This window comes from Epinephelus moara, chromosome 4, assembly GCF_006386435.1.
Source record: "Epinephelus moara isolate mb chromosome 4, YSFRI_EMoa_1.0, whole genome shotgun sequence".
NCBI classification, from domain to species: domain Eukaryota; kingdom Metazoa; phylum Chordata; class Actinopteri; order Perciformes; family Serranidae; genus Epinephelus; species Epinephelus moara.
Genome location: NC_065509.1, coordinates 16,073,465 through 16,093,746, shown reverse-complemented (window position 1 = coordinate 16,093,746; position 20,282 = coordinate 16,073,465). Strand labels below are relative to the sequence as shown.

Below are 20,282 nucleotides of genomic sequence, written 5' to 3'. Positions count from 1 at the left end.
TAAAACAACTGGCCTCTAAACACAGAGGCAATGAGGCTCATCAGTCAAAACATTAAGAAACTGCAGAACAATTTAAAGTAAATTGTCCATGGTCTAACAGCAATTATTTTACAGTTAAAATAATCACAGCCATATGCTCCCAAGTTGATTTAGTAATATAAAGTCTAATAAAAAGAGCAAACCTTTGGTGACACATTCATCACTTGAAACCTTTGGTGAACAAGTTCAGGTCAGTGGTATTATTCAATATTCTTGAACACTTTTTGTTTATTAATGACGAATGTGGAAACAGTTTGAACAATGGCAATAAAGCCAGTTGACCAAAGGTTTGACCCGCAATAAAAGATGAATTCAAAGGTCTTCCGAAATCATCTGCTCTGTTTCCTCTCAAAATGGATGTACTGGTAACGGCAGCTGACAATGTAGCGGCTCTTGTAACCATACAAACAGCAAAATGAGATTGGCTTTAAGGACAATCTGCAATCAACTACATAATCTTAGAGAAATGTTCTTCCACTAATAGAAGCACGCACAAGCCATTTTGTACATTTTTATAGCAAAAACTATAATACTAACAAACATCATTAACACAGCCAGGATGCTGCACCACCCACAGATCTACAGGCATTTATTAGTTTTCTTATGCTACTATAAAACTGGCTGGTAAAATTTCTGTGAGCAGGTAGTAAAAAGGAGTGAGTCAACCGCAGCAGACATTGATATTGGAGGAGCTGGTGCCCTCTGGTGGATAATGAAGATAGTTTTATGTGAGATAACCTCATGGTATTGTAATTCCTGCAACATGCTGTAATATGGGTTTGTGAACTCAATATCATAAATAACTGTTCAATCTCATGCAACACAACTTTATAATAAGAAAGATGTTTATAGTGTTAGTATACTGTCAATAACGTTGATATGATATTTTCTCTATCCACTATAATTGAGAGAAAAATTATATACTATACTACACTATTATATACTAAACTGCTCTGAAACAGTCTCAGCTTACACTGAGCAATAAAATCTTTACAAAGGCAGCATGTGCTGTACTGGACTTGTATATAACTCATGGCCAAAAATCATAATTTGCCTACATGATGAAACTGTAAAATACCAGGCTGATTTGAATTTTAAAAAATTAGCACACAGACGTGAACATGGACTCTTTTAATAAAAGGACACTGTTAACTGAACACTGTGTAAAAGACTGTTCTCTTTGGTAAATACATTGTTATGCAGATTGTCTTATTGTCGCAGGGCACACTACCAGTGAGGACAAACACGGATGAACCACCAAACTGTGCCTTGTTGTAACATTGGTTTTGAAACCTCCATGCTTAAGGAACTAAAGATATAACTAGTAAGAACTTTGATGTGGAGAAATACTGATGATGTATTTAAGTAAAATAAAACAAGGTAAGTGACTTGCCACAGTTGTGGGTAATTTCAGTCAGTGAACGCAGCCTCAGTTGGCCTGGCTGACGGTGGCCAGTCTCTCTCTGATAAGCTGGTTCTCCTCCAGCATCTTGGAGATGGTCCTAAGAACTGCAAGCCTGGCCTTTTTGGGATAGGAAGCACATTCCCAGAAAAAGAAAAAGATCTTGGTTGTTTGGTTCATGAGTTCAGAGGACCCAAAGTACATGTGTGTCTGTATGGTGGAGGAGGATGAGTACAGGCAGAGTCTGCAGATTTATCAACAGGACTTTTCACAGAAAAAAATTGACCTCTCACAGAAGGAAAAACACAGGCGTTACTGATACAAACAATAGCTCTGTTCTATTTAAGTGTCCCACCAAGCCATGACAGTGTGCTAAATAGAAGTCAGCCATCACTGAGTTTGTTTACATAGACATGATTAACCTGTTTATGAAGCTTATCCCAGTTATGATCATATTCGGGACATGGTGTTTACATGAGCACAGACAAATCTGATTATTCATACTCCCCTTATACATGAAAAATACTAGCAACATGGTAACCAAAAAACTTCAATTAATAGTTAGGTTCATAATGTCCTGAACGGAATCAATGTGAATTTGAGGGTTTTGCTTTTAATCAAAGTTTACGATCAGGTGCTGTCATGTTTACAAAAACAAACCGGCAATGGGAGATAGAAGCAACAGGAAATATTCAACACTCCACTGTACATTTACTAAGCTAACACTTGACAGCTTAACGTCTAATTTCCTCTCTGTTCCAATCGCATCGTCTCACCACACACACACACACACACACACACACACACACACACACACACCAAAGGTTTTTCCTGAAAGCAGCTACACTACACCTAGAACACTATCCTTCACACTGGCGCAAGCTAGTCAGAGTCACAGCATATAGGACAGGGGAGCAGTTGACGAAGATATGCAGCATCTTTGATTACCGAAAGACAAAGTCAATTTCTTCTGCTCCAGAAGTGAGACACTGTTGCAGCCACCACTGTTTGTATTTCTGCTATGTCTCCTGGCTAAAACCACACCTGCACAGGCGGTAAGCCTCTCATGTTTCTGAAAACAGGATGGTGTTCACGTGCTCAAATACATAAACGGGATACTCAAAAAAATCCAATCATAAATGTCCATGTAAACATACTCATTAATTGCCTTATTTAGACCTGTGCTTTTCCTGCTGTGACATGTTAAAATGTCCTCTGTGAAAAATGACTACAGAGTTAATAAAACACAGTCACTCTGACTTGTACTGGCTGGTATTGAAGTACCAGCCAACATTTACATAGTGAAGAGTTATCCAAAAAATGTATTTGAATAAATAAATGCACAATAATTATCACATATACATGCCATTCTTCAAAGCCAATGACTGGGCTCGAGATAGTCTTCAACCACAGAGTGGTTAAACTTTAAGCGACTGCGGCACACACCATTCATTTTACCTCCCAGATGCTGCAATAAATAGTAGAGCTGAAGATACACACTGAGCACCTGCAATAATGCTCCTATTTATCTTGATGAGTGGGACACACAGCCCACCCTTCTGCTTTTTGTCATCTGTGCACTCATAACCTCCATTGCCATAGTGGAAGCTCAACGGGAAACTGGTTATCTTGAATATTAAGTGACATAGTCAATTAAACATACCTGTTAGTTCAGGAGACTGAATGTACAGTCGGCCTCATGTAATTATGGAATTCACAATACCATGTTTTGATTTTTTTGTCAGTTGAACCCAAAATCATTCTCATTTCAACATACCTGAACTACAAAATGTTTTAGGGTATATCGTTTTTCCTTTGTTCAGTATCTGCTCCCCCTTACGCTTCGTCGTTGCACATAATGTACTCTTTGCATAGGGGCCTACCTTTTCCTTCTCGTTTTTTGCTGTGCTGGTGGGTCTTTGGGAGAAGAAGAAAACATCTCTACCAACAGAGTCCGACTCAGCGCCAGCACCTGACAACAAAACATAAATGCGACAGTTTTAGTTTTCCCACAATATGCAGAACTAGTTCATTGCTTATTTAGGTGAGTTTTGCCAATTTGAATAAAGCAGGTCTGTGTTTGACATTTTACTGTCTTGATAGCTACACAAGATAATTTAAACCACAATCATCCAGTTTTAAGATTCTGACCTTTGGAAGGCGATCTGAAAAAGGTTTGTGATAATAAAGTAACAGACCTACGTCTGTGTGGTTAACTTGAGGTGAAACAGATGTTAACTCCGGGGGTGGACACAATAACACTTTAATGAAACCATTAAATACAATCCTGAGCACAACATCACAAACAAAAAAAGGCATTCAGCTGAATCAAAACTAATGACAAAATCTAAAACAAAAATGTGAATATTATCATATATAATGTTTTACAAAAGTACAACCCCAAATCTAAAAAAGCTGGGATGCTGTGTAAAACGTAAATAAAAACACAATGATTTGCAAATCCTTTTTGACCTATATTCAATTAAACACAGTACAAAGACAATATATTTAATGTTTTTAAAATACACACTCATTCTGAATTTGATGCCTGCAAAACGTTCCAGAAAAGTTGAGACAGGGCCAGGGGCATGCTTACCACTGCTACATCACCTTTTATTTTAACAACACTCAGTAAGTGTTTGGGAACTGAGTACACTAATTGTTGAAGTTTTAAACAGTAAAATTCTTTGTCTGTTCTTACTTGAGCTACAACTTCAGTTGCTCAACAGTCCGGGGTTTCCGTTGTCATATTTTGCACTTCATAATGTGCCACACATTTAATGGGAGACAGGTCTGAACTGCAGGGGGCCAGTCTAGTCCCCACACTCTGCTACTATGAAACCACGCTGTTGTAACATGCATTGTCTTAAGAAGAAAAAAGACGTCATCGGGATGGCAGCATATGTTGCGGCAAAACCTGTATGTATCTTTCAGCATTCATGGATCCCTCACAGATGTGTCAGTTAACCACAATGCCGTGGGCACGAACACACCCCCATACCATCCCAGATGCTGGCTTTGAACTTTGCACTGGTAACAATCTGGATGGTCATTTTCCTCTTTAGCCCAAAGGACATGACATCTATGATTTCCAAAAACAATCTGAAATGTGGACTCGTCAGACCACAGCACACTTTTCCACTTTCTGTCAGTCCATCTCAGATCAGCTCAGGCCCAGAGAAGGCAGTGACGTTTCTGTTGTTGATATTTGGACTTCACTTCACATGATAGTCTTAACTTGCATTTGTAGATGCAGCAATGAACTGTGTTTACTGACAGTGGGTTTCCAAAGTGTTCCCGAGCCCATGTAGTACTATCCTTTATATAATCATGTCATTTTTTTTAATGCAGTGCCACGTGAGGGGTCAAAAGTCACGGGCAATTAATAATGATTCTCAGGCTTGCCCCTTGCGTACAGAGACTTCTCTGGATTCTCTGAATCTTTTGATGATATTATGAATTGTAGTCTCAACTTTTCTGTAATTGTAGTTTATTGCAGGAATACTGTACTTAACTGTAGTGGTTTCCAGCCTTTTAAGCTTGTACCCTTTCTAGTCGTGATCAAGATTACGCCCCAAAGCTATGGAACACACTACCTATAAATATCAGGGAGGTCAGCTCAATAAATATTTTTAAAAGAAAGCTAAAAACGTATCTGTTCACTTTAGCCTTTAACTAGCTCTGATACAGGTCTGAAACTAATTGTTTTTATGCTTTTAGTTTTTATTTACACTTCACGCTGCTGCAACTCTTTTAAAATCTTACTTGATTTTCTGATTTATTGTTTTAAAACTATGATTTTATGAATCAGTTAATCCACGTTTTAAACTGTTTTGAATGTCCTTTTATATTGAATAGCCTTGTCTGTATATGTCTATTTTCATGTGAAGCACTCAGTGCTTATACTGCCCTTATTGTAAAGCACTTTGTGCTGCATTTCTTGTATGAAAGGTGCTATATAAATAAAGTTTATTGTTTCTTATATTATTATCATTATTATTATTATTATCAAGATTAGTTATGAGCAGTCTCACCAAAGTATGATCTCCATTTGAGTTTGTTTTATTTGACTGACTTTTAGTGGCCTACAGATGTGAAAATAGTCAGTATTTCACTATAGATAGATAGATATGTCAAATTTTGTGTGTGTGTGTGTGTGTGTGTATGTTTATTTATCTTTACAAAGCCCATGTACACTGACCAACACTAGCCAAAAGGCTAGTTAGTTGTAACACATCAGATTTTTTAATAGCCTCGAGTTTAGGAACCACTGCTGTAACATAACAATATATTGTGCATCTTTAATTGTGTCCACCCAAGATATGCTAGTACTCATTTTGCTGGGTTCACTCACATAGACTGCACAGTAACTGGTTAACTATGGTACACGAAATGACTGCTAGCTAGCACTGACCCACAGCTAGCCTAACTTGCTAACTTGAGCTAACCACTTTTAGCTAACATTGGTATATGGGTATAACCGTTAACGTTACCTCTGCTGCTCACAGTCGCCTTGGTTTTATTTGCAGTGGCCTCTGCCGTCCACCTTCTCTCTGTTGTCTCCCCCTCTGTCGCCTTCTTGGACAAAGTGCTGTTGTTGAGTTTTGGAAATTTGACTTTCAAAACGAACCGAGTTTTTTGGCCTCTAACGTTAACTTTACCCCGCTTGTTCCCGCGCTTGTCCCGCGGAGAGGGGGGCTCAGTCTTGTCCATGGTCCGGTCTGATACATGTCTTTGACTGGAGCCCTGCTGTGAGCCAAACAGGGGCACATACACGGTCCTAACCATTTTTATTCTAAGTATACTCTACTTTAGAGACTGACGAATGAAAGGTATGTTTCTACCTGGGCAGAATTTTTCCTTTCTGTTGTCCTAAATTGTGCCTGTCCCGCTCTCAGCCAGCAGGTGGCAGTGTTATACCGATCCCTTGGCTTCCGGCAAGCGGTTCGCGTCTTTCAGTCAAAAAAAAGTCAAATTTCTGTAACTTAATTTAAAATCAAGTTTATTTAAATTTCACTTTTAATTACCGCCTAGATTATTAGCAAAGTGAACTTTAGGTTTTAAAAATAGAAGTGATATGCTGCTGTACTACATTATTATACTGCCGATACATTCATGTGCAATTAGCATTTCAGGCTAAAGGTGGTTCTAATTTTAACATTTTTTTTTGTACTGTAGCTTAATCTGTAAACAATGCATCACATTTTACAGCTCATTGGGAGTTTAGTATGTCAATTTAAAAAAATCAGCTATTGAATTATATTTTTGTATTAAAATTAGAAAATCTCATGACATTTTGTTGCCTATGTGCCTATGTGTATACTTGTGTAATTTAAGACTACAAAAGGTTTGTTAGGGCAAAGACAGGGGATTTGGGTGAGCTAAATAGGCCTATCACTCACCAAGGTCTGAAATAAGCCTCAGCCTATAAATACCTCTGACCTGATTCAACTCAGCCCACCAGATGTGCCAAAAAATTACTGTGGCATAACAACGGCATCAGGTGTAACACTCACATTTAGAGGTAAAAAACCTTCACAGGGCAAATCAATTAACAGGGGCCTCTCCGAAAACACTCAAATAAAGGAAAAACCAACACTGGGCGTGTAATTCTTCCTCACAGCTGTTTTATTCGTTCAACAACTCACATTACAAATACTTCAAATGTATGCATACAGTTACAAACAGTTGGCAGCAAATGAATATATGACATTAGATCTTTGTTTTACTTCAATTCTACAAACCAACTATAAAAACTGACGTCTGTATTGTAGCGTAAATTAATCAGGAAGAAAATATAAAAATTGGAACTTACGTATAAATGTGAAATGACTTAATAAAAATCAAAATGATATCAGGTAAAAAAAAAAAAAAAAAAAAAGTTAATAAATATAACCTTCCCAGCATACAATTAAAAACTATTGAAATTTTGCAATCAAGTAATACTAACAGACATAATCAATATTCTTTTCATCTGAAAATGTGGAGCACAATACAGCAATTAGAAAAACTAGACACATCAACGAGTTTAACACATCACCCCAAAAAATATAACAAAAATCTGATCAAAATGATAGTTATACATTTCAATTGAAAATATAGCAAATGCTAAATACATTATCGACCTAGTATATACAATGTTTTCAATCACAGTAGCATGGTTGTAGCAAAATAAGTAAATAAGCACAAAACTAATGTTTAAAAATAAATTCAGGTATAAATTAGTTTTTTTTTCTTGCAGACACCAGCATGAACAATAGGAAACAAATGTGTAAATGACTGCATGGTTTATATGGATTAAATGACTTACACTGCGGAGACTTGTTTCTGGAAAGAATAAGTATTGCACATAATGGCTCAAAGTTAACTTGCAACATTAAATCACATTCAGGTTATGTCCCAAAGCATGCCACATCACAAAGGGGGTCAAGTGATCAAGTCTCCTCACCTATGTCCTACTGAGTGTCCTCTACATTACAAAACGCATCCAAAGTGTTGTCACTGTGTAGATTGCATAAACATCATGTCTGTGTAAGGAAGGCAGACTCCATCATGTAAAGAGAGGCTACAAGAGAGGTGATCTCAAAGAGATAAGGAAAAGAAAGTTAAAAAGGAAAAAGGAGATCTAGTGCATTACATTAGGTCCTGCATTAACACTAGCCATGTTATTTCTGTATTACATTATGCATGCCAAGAATAAGTAGAACTTACAGGCAGTCCCAGAAAGAAGATCTAAATATTCAAACAGCTGATATCCACTCCGGTGATAGAAGGGAAGATTTCACATTGACCAAAGCCAAAACATTTACCCTATTGATAACCTTAATGACTACACCTAGGAGCGAAATATCAGAATATATTTTCAAGACTATCAAAATCAGTTTAGAAAGGTCTTGTCATGCCTTAGGATCCTGTAATTATGTTTATTAGGACAGAGGAGAATCCATATATGACTGGCTAATGAAAGCCTCATTTTTTTTTTAATTTATCTACAGAATCACACCAATGCACCAGACAATTTTCAGATTTACCAGCACTTAAATATATAAAAGCTAATTGAAAATTATATTAATATCATTCATTTTCTTTTTTAAATTAAGTTTACCATAAATGCAGATCTCTTAGTAACAAAGGTACAAAATTATTTTTCACCAAGTGAAAAAAATGAGGTATTGCAAAAGGAGTTCTCCCATCTGTGAAAAATGTGCCTAAAATGACTATTGAAAAAAATATTTAGAAAAGTAGTGCATAATAAATGTATATATGTTCATGACAAAATAATCAGCTATAAAACACTGTACAAAAATCAGCAGGCCATGTATAAAATAATATCTTTATCTCTGTGACAGCAAATTCTAGCTACTACCATATCCAACCACAACACTTGTGATAGAAGCTCCAGTCATGGTAGAGCGTGCAGTGGTACATCATGAGGACAGCTCAGGGAGACTGGACTGTGCATTCCCATTAGTTTGTACTACATTAGCATGTTAGCTTCCAGTGCTAATATCCCTGACAATATAAAGTGAGCAAATACTACTGCCAATACCTGAGCCCTGAGGGCTGTGTCTTTATTAGCCGACACCCACAAACCGAAACTCCAGACAACTCCAGCCTTTCCTCCGCCGAATGACAGGAGGACACAACATTATCCTGAAAACCCTCAGATCAACATCTGCTTTTGATGATGCGTTTTAGGCCAATCTTTGGTTTGCCCTTTCTGGTTACAAAGTGTCGACTTTTAAACCAAAACCTAAAAACTCATGCCAGCAATCGAAACACGTGTGCCAGACTGAGGGGAGATTTTGTTTTGTGACGTGGCCAGATGCTGTACACGTGAGCTTCTTAGAAAAACTCAATCGTCCGACCGTCGGAAACGGCGTTCCTCCTCTGTTCAACCCAACCATTTGCACTCAACCTTTGGTAAATGGTACAGTTGTTCTCTAATCCTGCAAGCAAAAAGTAAGAAAATGCACCCTTCTTAAACTCAACTTCCATAGTTAGTATACTGATTTAGGTATGATGAACCTCACTTAAATTTTATGTTACTCTTGACAACAAATGTAAGCAGCTTTGCCAGCTAACACGAAAAGAAAAGTACAGTCAAGTCAGAAAACATCTAAATCCAAATCTAATGCATCCATATGCTCATGCACACTTAAAGTCAAAACATAAATGGGATTTCACTCTCTTCTTAGCATTTACTTCTTTTAGAAGGCCCAATTAAAATGAAATAAAATAAAAAATAAATTAAGATTTTTTTTTTTAACTTAAAAGAAAAGTGCATTTATTTTTCATGTCATTGCCCGTACCCCTTCCCTTACTACCCCTGTCTTTCAATCCCTCCCCGATCCTGCATCCTCTCCCTCCCTTGCCCTCTCGCCTCAGTTCCAGCGGAAGGAGATGTGTCGTGGTCGATCCCCTCCCTCCTTCACCAGCGGCTTGTGGAACTCACGGCCAGCCCGGGAGTGGATGGCCGCCCAGCAGTATTCGCAGTAGTACTGCAGACAGGTCACGTTGGCGCAGAAGAAAGGAGCAAACTTCCCCCCGCAGCGGGTGCCCTGGCACTCATCACACAGCTGGTCGTCCAGAACATATGGCTTCACTTCCACCTGTAAAAGAAAAAGAAAATGGACGACAGGAGAAAAACTGTGTTAAAATGGAGGTTGAGAAAAATGTGAAATGCGTGCACAGCAGCATGTTGGATAGGTTTAAATTAATATTTCATGAACATCCACTCTTCATTTTTTAAGACCTGAATGGGAAGCTGCTAACATCTGATGGACTCACCCGTTTATCAATCTCCCCATGCTGCAGTTGAACGAATCGGGCACTAATGGCTGCAATGTAGCTTTGCTGATTGGAGAAGGCTACTCGCCCCGCCCCTTTTGGATACTTGAGTTCGGGGTCTGTGTCAATCCCAGCATAACAGACTCCACCATACAGACGGTCCATGATCATGGCGAGCTCCACTGGAAGAGCAGTGCAACACAATGTATGTTAATGGGATCTAACTGACTCCTGAGACTGCAATACATTTAGAGGAGTCACCGCATACACTCACCTGCACGAAGGGGACGAGGGACACCTCCTACAAAGATAGTTTTCCTCGGGTCTAATGGCTGAGAGCCATCCATTACAAAGTCACTGTCGTTTAGGTTCCAGGGCCGGATCTGAACCTACGAAGACCAAAATGAGAAAAGCATTCATTTCCTCTCAGTCAGGCTCTACTACTTTGTGAGCAAGATACAGTTTGGATTGTGAAAATGAAAGCGGCTTGCTGCTCATGTAATATGGATTAACACATTTCTTTGGTTCAGTCTGACTGCCACTGCAGCATGCTGCTGCTGCTGGTGGCTGTGGATTTTTACAGGAAGCAATGAAGGGGGAATACAGTAGGTGCTCCAACTGGGGAGGTCACTGTTGTTACATTTTCCCCACCTTTTGTGCTGTGGGGCAGAATACTGCAACATATACGGAAATGTACGTTATATAACTGAACAAATAAACTAACAAACAAACATTACAGTCAAAATTAGCCTTCGACTGATCATGATTAGCACTTGGCTACCAGTCTTGTCTGGGTCCAGACCTTTGAATCCGCCCTCGCCACCAACTTCACTGATTCGTCTGGCATCATGACATGTAACAGCTGTTTCTCAGTTGGCAATCCATCGATCCAATGAGCACCATGGGGGGACTAACGCTGATATGAGGTGGTGCACAGGAACCAATGACAAGATAGACACTGCTATCAGTGTCCTCTCAATATCGCACAACATCATAGTTTGTCTTACTTTGCTCTGATTCACTCTTAACACACATGCAGAACCAGTATTTTGGCAAGGTAACGCCTCAGTGCGGACTTAAAATTAAATTAGATTCAGGCGGACACGTTAGTCTCTCGTGATCGGTTAGGGAAAAATGAACCCCTCTCCCTCATGGCAACCAGTAAGAGTGGATGTAATGTCAGACTGAAGATGGAAACTGAGTGTTACAAGCGGACAATTCTGTTCAATATGCAGCAGCCATCAGTTGATTTTTCGCTAAAATTCTGCACTTTAAATGCGCAGTGAACTAAACCTATACATCTAATGAATTACTACAAAGTCCACATTTGGACACACACGCAAAATAAATAAAGCTCTACTGAACCTCCCAGTTTTCTGAGATAAAATGACCAGACACACTAAAAAAAAAAGAAAGCTTGTGCGAGTCTATGATTTTAACATTTGTGTTAGTTTTGTACTCTCTGGGCAAGATGGATAAAAAGCATGTAGCAGCAAAACAAGATGACACACTCACAGGCTTGTCTTTGATGGTGGGACTGGAGACACACAGGTAAAGCTTGCCATCCTCCTGAATGCAGGCATCAATCAGGGCCTGAACAGAGCTCTCATCTTGAAACAGTAGGAATGCATATCCTGGAAAGGTTGGACAAACGGAACAATGAGTGTGCACAACTAGCTAATACGCATCATCACAGAGCTGTAGAGTGAACACGCTGGCAGAAATATAATGTCCAACTGGTTAGACTTACCTTTTGGTGGGAAATAGGACTTGCTCTCTGCCTTGTGAGGCCAGTCAACAAACAGGTGACCAAATCGGCGGAAACTGGCAGTAATTTCATCTGAAAAAGGAAACTCAAATCAGTCAGCATTCGTATTTTGCCGTGCCCATTACAAATTTTGCGATATTAATCAACTCCCGCCATACAGAAATTATCGATAAAAAAAGAAGAAAGTTGAAAATTACGGGTTTGTTAAAGCTTTTGATCTCCAACATGCAGATGAAAAGCATCTTCTGTGACAGTAACACGTCTTTACCTTCATCTATGTCTGGGGGCAGCCCTCCAACAAACACTTTGCGCGAATATCGCTCCACTCGTTCACCATTGAGGTGTGGGAAACAGTGGGCTGAACCTAGGCCAGCGAGCCCCTGGTCACCAGACTCATCTTCTCCGAAGGAGCGCTCATCCTCCATGGGAAACAAAGACGAGTGACCTAGCAGGGAGAACGATTTGGATTACATAAACGGGTTCACCAACAGTGAGGTTGAACCAAGATTCTTATTGTTTTGAAAAAGTATTAATGATATTATAATGAGCAGGGGATTTGATTAGATGTAAATTAACTAAATAACATCAAAGAATACATACAAAAGCAGCCATGATTGCCATTTTTGATGACACAGTAAAAGCATGAGTATTAACACTACAAGGTCTCAGCAGGCAACATGGGAAGGCATTTACACCCTACAGAAAAAAAGGGGATTTAAACCCTGACAATATTCAAGGCACAATAATCAGTGACACTTAACAGCCAAGCAGACAAACACAGAAGGAAAACCACAAAGTCATTATCTCAGGGCTCATCACTGTTCTCTAAAAATCACATGGAAGAAATCAAGACACATTCACAATCTTTACCTCGTCTTCTGCCATAACTTCTTGCTGCATGTAAAACAACACAAAACACTCTTGAAATGGCTTTTGAAAAAGGTGCAGAGTCAAAAACAACAAGTAAAACACTGCCAGGGCTTGAAATTAATTTGTTGGATCACCAGCTAAAATGGCTTCTGTATTTTGAAGTATCAGCCACTCTGAAAAATACACCAGTATCCATGAACTGCATTTAATTGAGAGCAATACATCTATATATCTCTCTCTATATATANTATATATATATATATATAGAGAGAGAGATATAGAGATATAGAGATATATATATAGAGATATATATATAGAGATATATATATATTGTATAAATGAGAGTGAGAACCCAACATGGCATGTAACTGTAGCCCACAGTAACTGAACGCCTCATTAATCACTATGCATGTAAAACAAACTAAAGCTGACCTTTATTTTTTACTAAGATTTCTTTTGCTACATATTCACTAACGCCACATATGACTGAAGAAACACTGTGTGACTCAATGTCTTTCAGAACATAACGCTCATCATTATGCATGGAAATACTGATAAATAAAACTTACAACCATACCATACCATCATCTGCCTCTGGCAGCTCACTCTGCTCACAGTATAATTTATTTGCTCTGTGTGGTCTCTGAACCTATGTAACAACAGTATTATTTCTCTACTCCAAGAAGCCGGTCTGGTCTCATCTCCTTTTGGTCAGCCATTTTGGGTGTGTGTCACAGTCATTTTGTTTTTTACTACTTGCTTTATGTCTCACTGGGGTTATGGGATTTCATATATTATGTATATTTTGTATGATCTCACCGAATTCCTATAAACTACATTTAAATGGTAATGAAGGACTGAATCTTACATCTTTACTTGCATGGTTAAATAATAATTTTTTCTGCATTTGGCAGACTTTAATTTCAAGCCCTGACTTCTGCTACAGCGCTGCATATTTGTATGCATGTCATTTACATACCATTCATAGGTAGAGGCCCGTCTCCACCCTGGTGAGAGAAGCTGTAGCGTCCTACATGACAAAAACAGGAGAGGCCTCAGAACACCATGTCATGACATTTCACTCCTTTCCCTTAACATATAAATCTATTCCAACTGAAGTTATCTTGAAATGGTTTGGGGTAATATTCTGTTCTGTCTCTAAAGGAGCACACATTTGGGGAAAGTAAGAAGAATTTAGCTACTGCATACACATACATGTAGAGAAAACTGCATGTTAGTGTAATATCATGTGCGAGAGAAATGCTGGAATAAGTCCAAGGACGTGTTAGACTTGCAAATTATTAGCGGATTTTATAATTGAGGAAGCTGTAAAAAAGAGAAGTTTCAAAAAAACAAGGCACATGCATCAGCTGGCCCACATAAGCATCAGCTGGCTGTGATGGAAAAACAGAGTTCTATTAAGACTGACTGCAACAAAAACTGAACTAAAATGTTTTATTAATGAGAGCGTTAGCTCAGATCAAAGAGCCTCCACAGCAAAAATGCTGCAGGTGACTGTTTTCACGAGTCACACAGAATAAGAGAAATGTGGTGATTTGATTTGAATGCGACATATATGCCTTTTGCAACGATGCAAAAGCATTTTTTTGATACTATACTTTACCACAAAACCCTTCTTTTACAAGAGAAAGGAAACCATATCTCTTTAATGTGAACTGTCTAAACTAAAGCAGTCGTCAAAGTACAAATGTGCTGAAATGTGCCAAATTCTGATAATCTAATAAAATAATCTACCTAGATATGCCACGCCAGCTTTTGGTACTTTGATTCTGACTGCTGTGAACGCATTTTGGTCGGTACTTATATTTCACTTGTATTTCACTGCTGGAAAGATGGTCTTTTCATAAAGTTGGGCTGTCTATGCAGCAGAAAGGGCTTAAATATTTTTGAAATTGGAACAACATGGCCAGAGAAAACAGTGAAAAAGGGCTGTGGCACTCACTTTTGCTCAAAAGGTAGAAAACCTACAACTACCACAATGCACTGCGACGCAGTGGACCAATTAATGCTCCCGCTGGTGGCTGGTCTAAAAACAAATATGGTGGCCTGCTAGTTACAAGGGATCTCGTATTACATTTGAACAGCAAGCTAAAATATGTTTCTGAAGACATTTTAGGTGAGAGAAAAGCAACACAGTTGATCTGAGTTCTTTCGGCCTCGATTTTCACAATAAAATAAACAATATGGTGCCCGCTTCCTGTTCAGATTTTCATATCACAGTCAACCGTGCACCAAAATAGGTTTCTGAAGACATTTTATGATAGAAACAGGCAATACAGTAACAGAATCTTGGATTCAATTTAATCAGCACTGCTGAGTGTTACAGTTTGGTCCAAGTTTGGTCCATTTCTATACGCTTTGTGTCCGTGGTGGCAGGCATACGAAAATGCGGAAGTACAATCTGTGGTGCGACGAACAGCCCCAGAGCCAGTGAAAATCTGCACAATGACACGCAATGTGTCACCTGGCAGATTTGAGCTGAGGGGTGAGCAGGGAGACCTGGGCACTGGTAAAGCTGGCTGAAAATCAGTATCTGAAAAGTATTCCTTTAAGAGGTATATAAGATACGCTTCCCCGCTTATACAGCACTTAAATTATATTCTATTGAAATTAGGGGACAACAATGTACAGGAAGATGTATTGTACTGTGCAATATTCGAAATCATCTTAGAATTTTTGGGAGTTACTCCCTGTCACCGCCACTATCAAAAACCTAACTGGATTGCTTTTAGTTTTCCTCCAAACCTAGCAACAACCACAGTTTCCACAGTTAGGGCTAATTTACGCTCAACGGGTCGTCCACTGATCGGAACACCAGCGGTTCGATCCCCGGCTCCTCCAGTCTGCATGTTGAAGTATTCTCGAGCAAGATACTGAACCCCAAACTGCTCACGATGGCTGTTCCATCGGTGTGCGAGTGTGTTTAGCAGGTGGCGCTTTGTATGACAGCCTCGGTGAATGCGTGTGTGAATTGGTGAATGTGACTCGTAGTGTAAAAAAATCGCTTTGAGTGGTCGGATGACTAGAAAAGTGCTATATAAGTGCAGCCTATTTACCATTCTTTGAAAGCTTACGGATACAGATGAGTAGAGCAGTACCACCGGAGATTGTGGGGGCAGCGTGGCATATTTAAAGTGAGATACTTCAATAGAAGATGATGAGGACATTTAAAAAATTGCGGAACAAAATAAATCCGTAATATAGTTAAAATAATTCTCATTCCTCATGTAGTGATGTATTTAATGGCGTCACAGACCCCCACTGTCTACAATACTGCCTCAGTTTAAAGGTTCATTATCACAACCTCCTTCACCATTGCCTCGTTTTTTTGTTGTGTAAAACTTGTGACTCTGCTCTCTATTGCCATCAGTTGGAAGTATCTATGCTATTATAAATGACGCATGGAAGTATGAGAGCAGTTCCAATGTTTGAAATGGATGGGGAGTATTTATGTCTGCCATTCCAGCTACTGGGAATGATAACTGCACAGAATTTACATAGCTACTCTTTGGTGACTAGGAATAGCTACTGATAGCTACCCAGAAAAACAAAAGCGCCATCCTCTTCTTGTTTTGGTTGCGCAGTGGCTAACGCACATCTTTTGTGCTGTAAATCGAGCCTTCATTTTCCCAGGAGATCGTACCCAGTGGCAGACAGAATTACATAGTGAAAGCGAGGCTTATAGGGAACCAATCTAAACGCAGATGGTGTCATCATTCTGTAGGCATTACATTGTATAATCAACATGTACTTCATCATGTTAGGTTAATTTTGTATTATTACTATAATTTTGTATTTGTATGTTGGTTTTAGTGTGTTGCAAGACAAAAAGTCTCAAAATCCTAACCACACATGCAACTCTATTATCAAAGAAGAAGTGTAATCACAAGTAAAAACTAGTGCACACAGTTTTGGGACCCAATAAGCAGCATGCATGTTCAAACTGAAGTCCTGCCATCAACACAATCACTTGTCTGCACTGTGAGGATAATACCCATTTTTCATTTGCTGTCAAATACATGCAACAAATGGCTGTATTTATCTACAGCCAGTGGTGAGGCAAAGTATCCTCTCCTAACTATTGTTAGTGTGGGAACCAACCTTTCAAGGAATCCTGCTCAGCCCTCATAATGTCAATCAGAGAGTTCTCCAGAGAGTGCATACTGAAACCATCAAAGGACCGTGTTCTCTCCTGCTGAAAGAGAGGAAGACAACAATTAGCCTCCTCACTTCCCACATCACCGTCACAAGCTGCAAGAGCCCTGACATAGTTTGCCATGATGCTAATAGCTAATAAAAAACTGCAGAGAATATCCCCGTAGAGACGTTCAGCGGAAAGCACTGTAAACATAAAATGGAGCCGAGAGTACGTCACACAAAATTACCTGTGTATATCTGCAATTATATCTTTCCTGTCTATCTGAGAGCATCAGATCAGAATATATGCTACTTAGGAGGCAAAAAATGCGTGACCACTTGCCCAATTTCAGATCAATACAAATTCTAATTGAACAGCCTAAGGTAAAAAGATATTAGCATTTGAAACAATCCCAAAAGCACAGAAAAGCTATGAGTAATACTTAACACAACTGAGGGTGCTTCACTGTGTATCTAAATGGGTTGAGAGCATACAAAGCTGCAGAGGAGCACAAGACTTCTCAAATCAGGACAAGAGGAAGGCCATGTGATCAGAGCAGATGATAACACTGCTCTCCTTCAACGCAATGATCTAGATAAGGCCTCAGACATAAGCACATGCACAATAAGTTTCAATTCATCCGTTTAGTTAGCTTAACTGTCACGCATCCCGTTTTGCTCAATGGCTTATTTGTTGCATTTGTTACAGATGAGCGTGTTTAATGTGGTTAATATCCTTTGCTCCTGCTGGACACTCTAAAACTAAACTGAACTTAGTGCTATTAGGCATCACATCTCGTAATTCCTTTAAAACCAGCCAGAGTATTACCTGTGATCTGCTCACCTGGAAAGGGTAGACACTGTCACTGCGGCTCATGCTGTCCTCCACCCAGCCCTTGTGATTAAAACCAGAGCTATTTCTGGGGAACTTCTGAGAAGGAACCTGTAGGACAGATGGATTAGTTTCATGCATGTCTGCTCACCAAATGCACCGTGTGCTATCATACCAACTAATGCAAATATCTGCTACCATTTATAAGTGTTTAAGATCTACATCTACCTGGTTGTTGGGGAAGGACTTCTTCAGCGGAGAGATGGAGTTAAGACCCGTCATCCCTCCACCTACCCCCCGCCTGTACTCTCGAACCCCCTGCGTGCCTCCCCAGCCACCATAGCCACCGGGGCTCCAGGACGTGGATGTGGGAGTGGAGGGGCTCTGGTAGCTTCCCCAAGGTGAAGGGGGTTTGCTCTGGGCAGGAGCGAGGTGGGGCAGCTGGGTGAACGGTCCTGTGCGATGGGGATGTGGAGGGAAGGAGGGCTGGGGTGGATGAGGGCTAGCTGGAGAGCGCCGGTGCTGCTGTGGGACCCCCTGACCATGGGGGTGGTAGTGCTGGGGGTGAGGTGTGGGTGGGTGGTGCTGGGAGACTGGTCCAATTTGCGGGGAGAAACTACCTCCGGCTCCAAAGCCAGGGCCGGCATGGTGGGAGAAGTTCTGGAACAGCAGGGGAGGTCCGTTGGCGTTAGAGCCAGCCGGGCCGAAGAACCCACCGACGTCTTCCCCAACCACTGGAGACTGGGTGGATGGGACAGCAGGGGACCAGTTGTTAAAGCTGGTCAGCGAGGATGAAGAGGAGGTGGACTGTGCACAGCTTGTACCCATTCCCAGGCTGTCCTGGTAGTCGAACCCACTGAGCACAGGGGACTCCATCCTCAGCTTCTCCTTTCCACCACTGCTCTCCAGAGAACCCTTCTCCAAAGGGCCGTCTTCAGGAAGAGCTCCCTCAAGCTCTCCTAGGCCTCCCCCAGCCTCCTGCTGGCCCGGGGACAAGGCCTGAGGCTGGGCCTGGACCTGAGACTTCTCCTGCATGTCCTGGAGGTCCAAGGCCTTGGACTTGTCTGACTCCAGAATCTCATCTTGCATGTTACTGTGTTGGGCTACGGCAGGGAACAGCCAAGCACTGCCCCCATTGGTGGAGCAGGTGTTGTTTACGAAGGAAGGGGGGCTGGGGGGGTTGGAGGGGTGGTGTGGGTGCTGGGGTTGGAGGTGAGGAGGGATCCTTACAGGGAAAGCAGATTTGTTACCGCTGCTGTTCTTCACCAGAACTCCAAACCCGTAGTCCCCCATTTAGGACACCCAGTAAATCTTCAATTCACTTTTGGCTTTCACCGTCTTCTTTATCCTAATATAAGGGTTGAGGAAGGGCAGGGGAGGGGTGACAAAAAGCACAAGACTGTTACACTCAAGTTGATCTGGCCTCTAAAAAAAAAAAACAAGCCTCGCCATACCCTGTAAATGTGCTTGGGCTGCACCCTGTCTGGTCTTGTGATGCAATCAATGAGATTAAATCATTGACTCGCTTGGCCATGGGAGGCCTGGATGAAATATAACACTCGGATAGCAGGCAGGCAACCACGGAAAACACCCAGCCTAACCAGCGCAGACAGCTAGCAGCCTGTGCTGGTGAGGCTTACGTCTCTAAAGGTCGTTACGCAGCTAGCAGCAAGCTAACAGCTGCTCCGCCACCTTCCATGTGCCCTATTAATCATGCAGATCCCAGCAGTCAATTTTAAAGTACGTTTATGCACTACAGTGCATCCGTGAACGCTCAAGCACTGTGGGGGCTTACAGCATGGACACTTACCAAATAATCTTCCCTTTTCAGCAATGACCTCCTCATACGCAACCATTTAAATACAGGAAAATGCTGATGACGTCTCCTGTCTGTTCTGAATCTAGGGTAGTTCCCTTCACCAAGCCGCTAGGCTAGGATAATAGCCGATACCGCAGAGACGTTGTAGCATATTTGCACACCAGCTGGGAAGCAATAAACGAATTCAACGGCTAAAACGTCACCTCGAAATTTCACTAACGTACACGACAGCGTTAACGACGACAGGACGGCGGAATTTTCCAGGACTTGAGTGGTTAGAAATGGTGTATGGCTCTTTAGACGACCTCGTCTGTTTCGTGTCCTGTATGTTCAATGTCACACAGCCTACCAAACCTTGTCATCATTTTTACATCTCGAAACACCGTGACGCAACCTCGACGGCCGTTTGAACGTATCGACAAACGTGTGTATTTAGATATATGTCGGGCATAGCTACCTTCAGTTCGGCGTCATGACCTTATCGTTTAGATGTTGCCATATTTTAGCGTTTTCCCTTTTTCTGCATTTCACAGGCAGCCGGTGTAAATGGTCTCTTCTCTCTTCTAGATGACAGCTGGACCAGTCGGGAGACACTTCCGTCTGA

General features: G+C 40.7%; 1 protein-coding gene across 10 annotated transcripts; it reads right to left on the bottom strand.

Moving 5' to 3' along the window:
• Positions 1-7,051: 7,051 nt before the first annotated feature.
• LOC126388479 (cytoplasmic polyadenylation element-binding protein 4-like) lies at positions 7,052-20,282 on the bottom strand. 10 transcript variants are annotated; one of them, XM_050041569.1, is made up of 12 exons: positions 20,136-20,282; positions 18,088-19,207; positions 17,857-17,970; positions 16,992-17,085; positions 13,849-13,899; positions 12,870-12,893; positions 12,268-12,444; positions 11,982-12,071; positions 11,747-11,865; positions 10,506-10,620; positions 10,232-10,413; positions 7,052-10,053 (listed from the first exon to the last, which is right to left on the bottom strand). In XM_050041569.1, exons 2-12 carry the CDS (start codon positions 19,150-19,152, stop codon positions 9,826-9,828), a joined length of 2,259 nt encoding a protein of 752 aa, XP_049897526.1. In that variant the 5' UTR covers positions 19,153-19,207; positions 20,136-20,282; the 3' UTR covers positions 7,052-9,825. The 10 variants fall into 10 exon arrangements, with proteins under 10 accessions (XP_049897526.1, XP_049897528.1, XP_049897529.1 ...); XM_050041571.1 differs by having other exon boundaries at positions 16,992-17,082; XM_050041572.1 differs by having other exon boundaries at positions 17,872-17,970.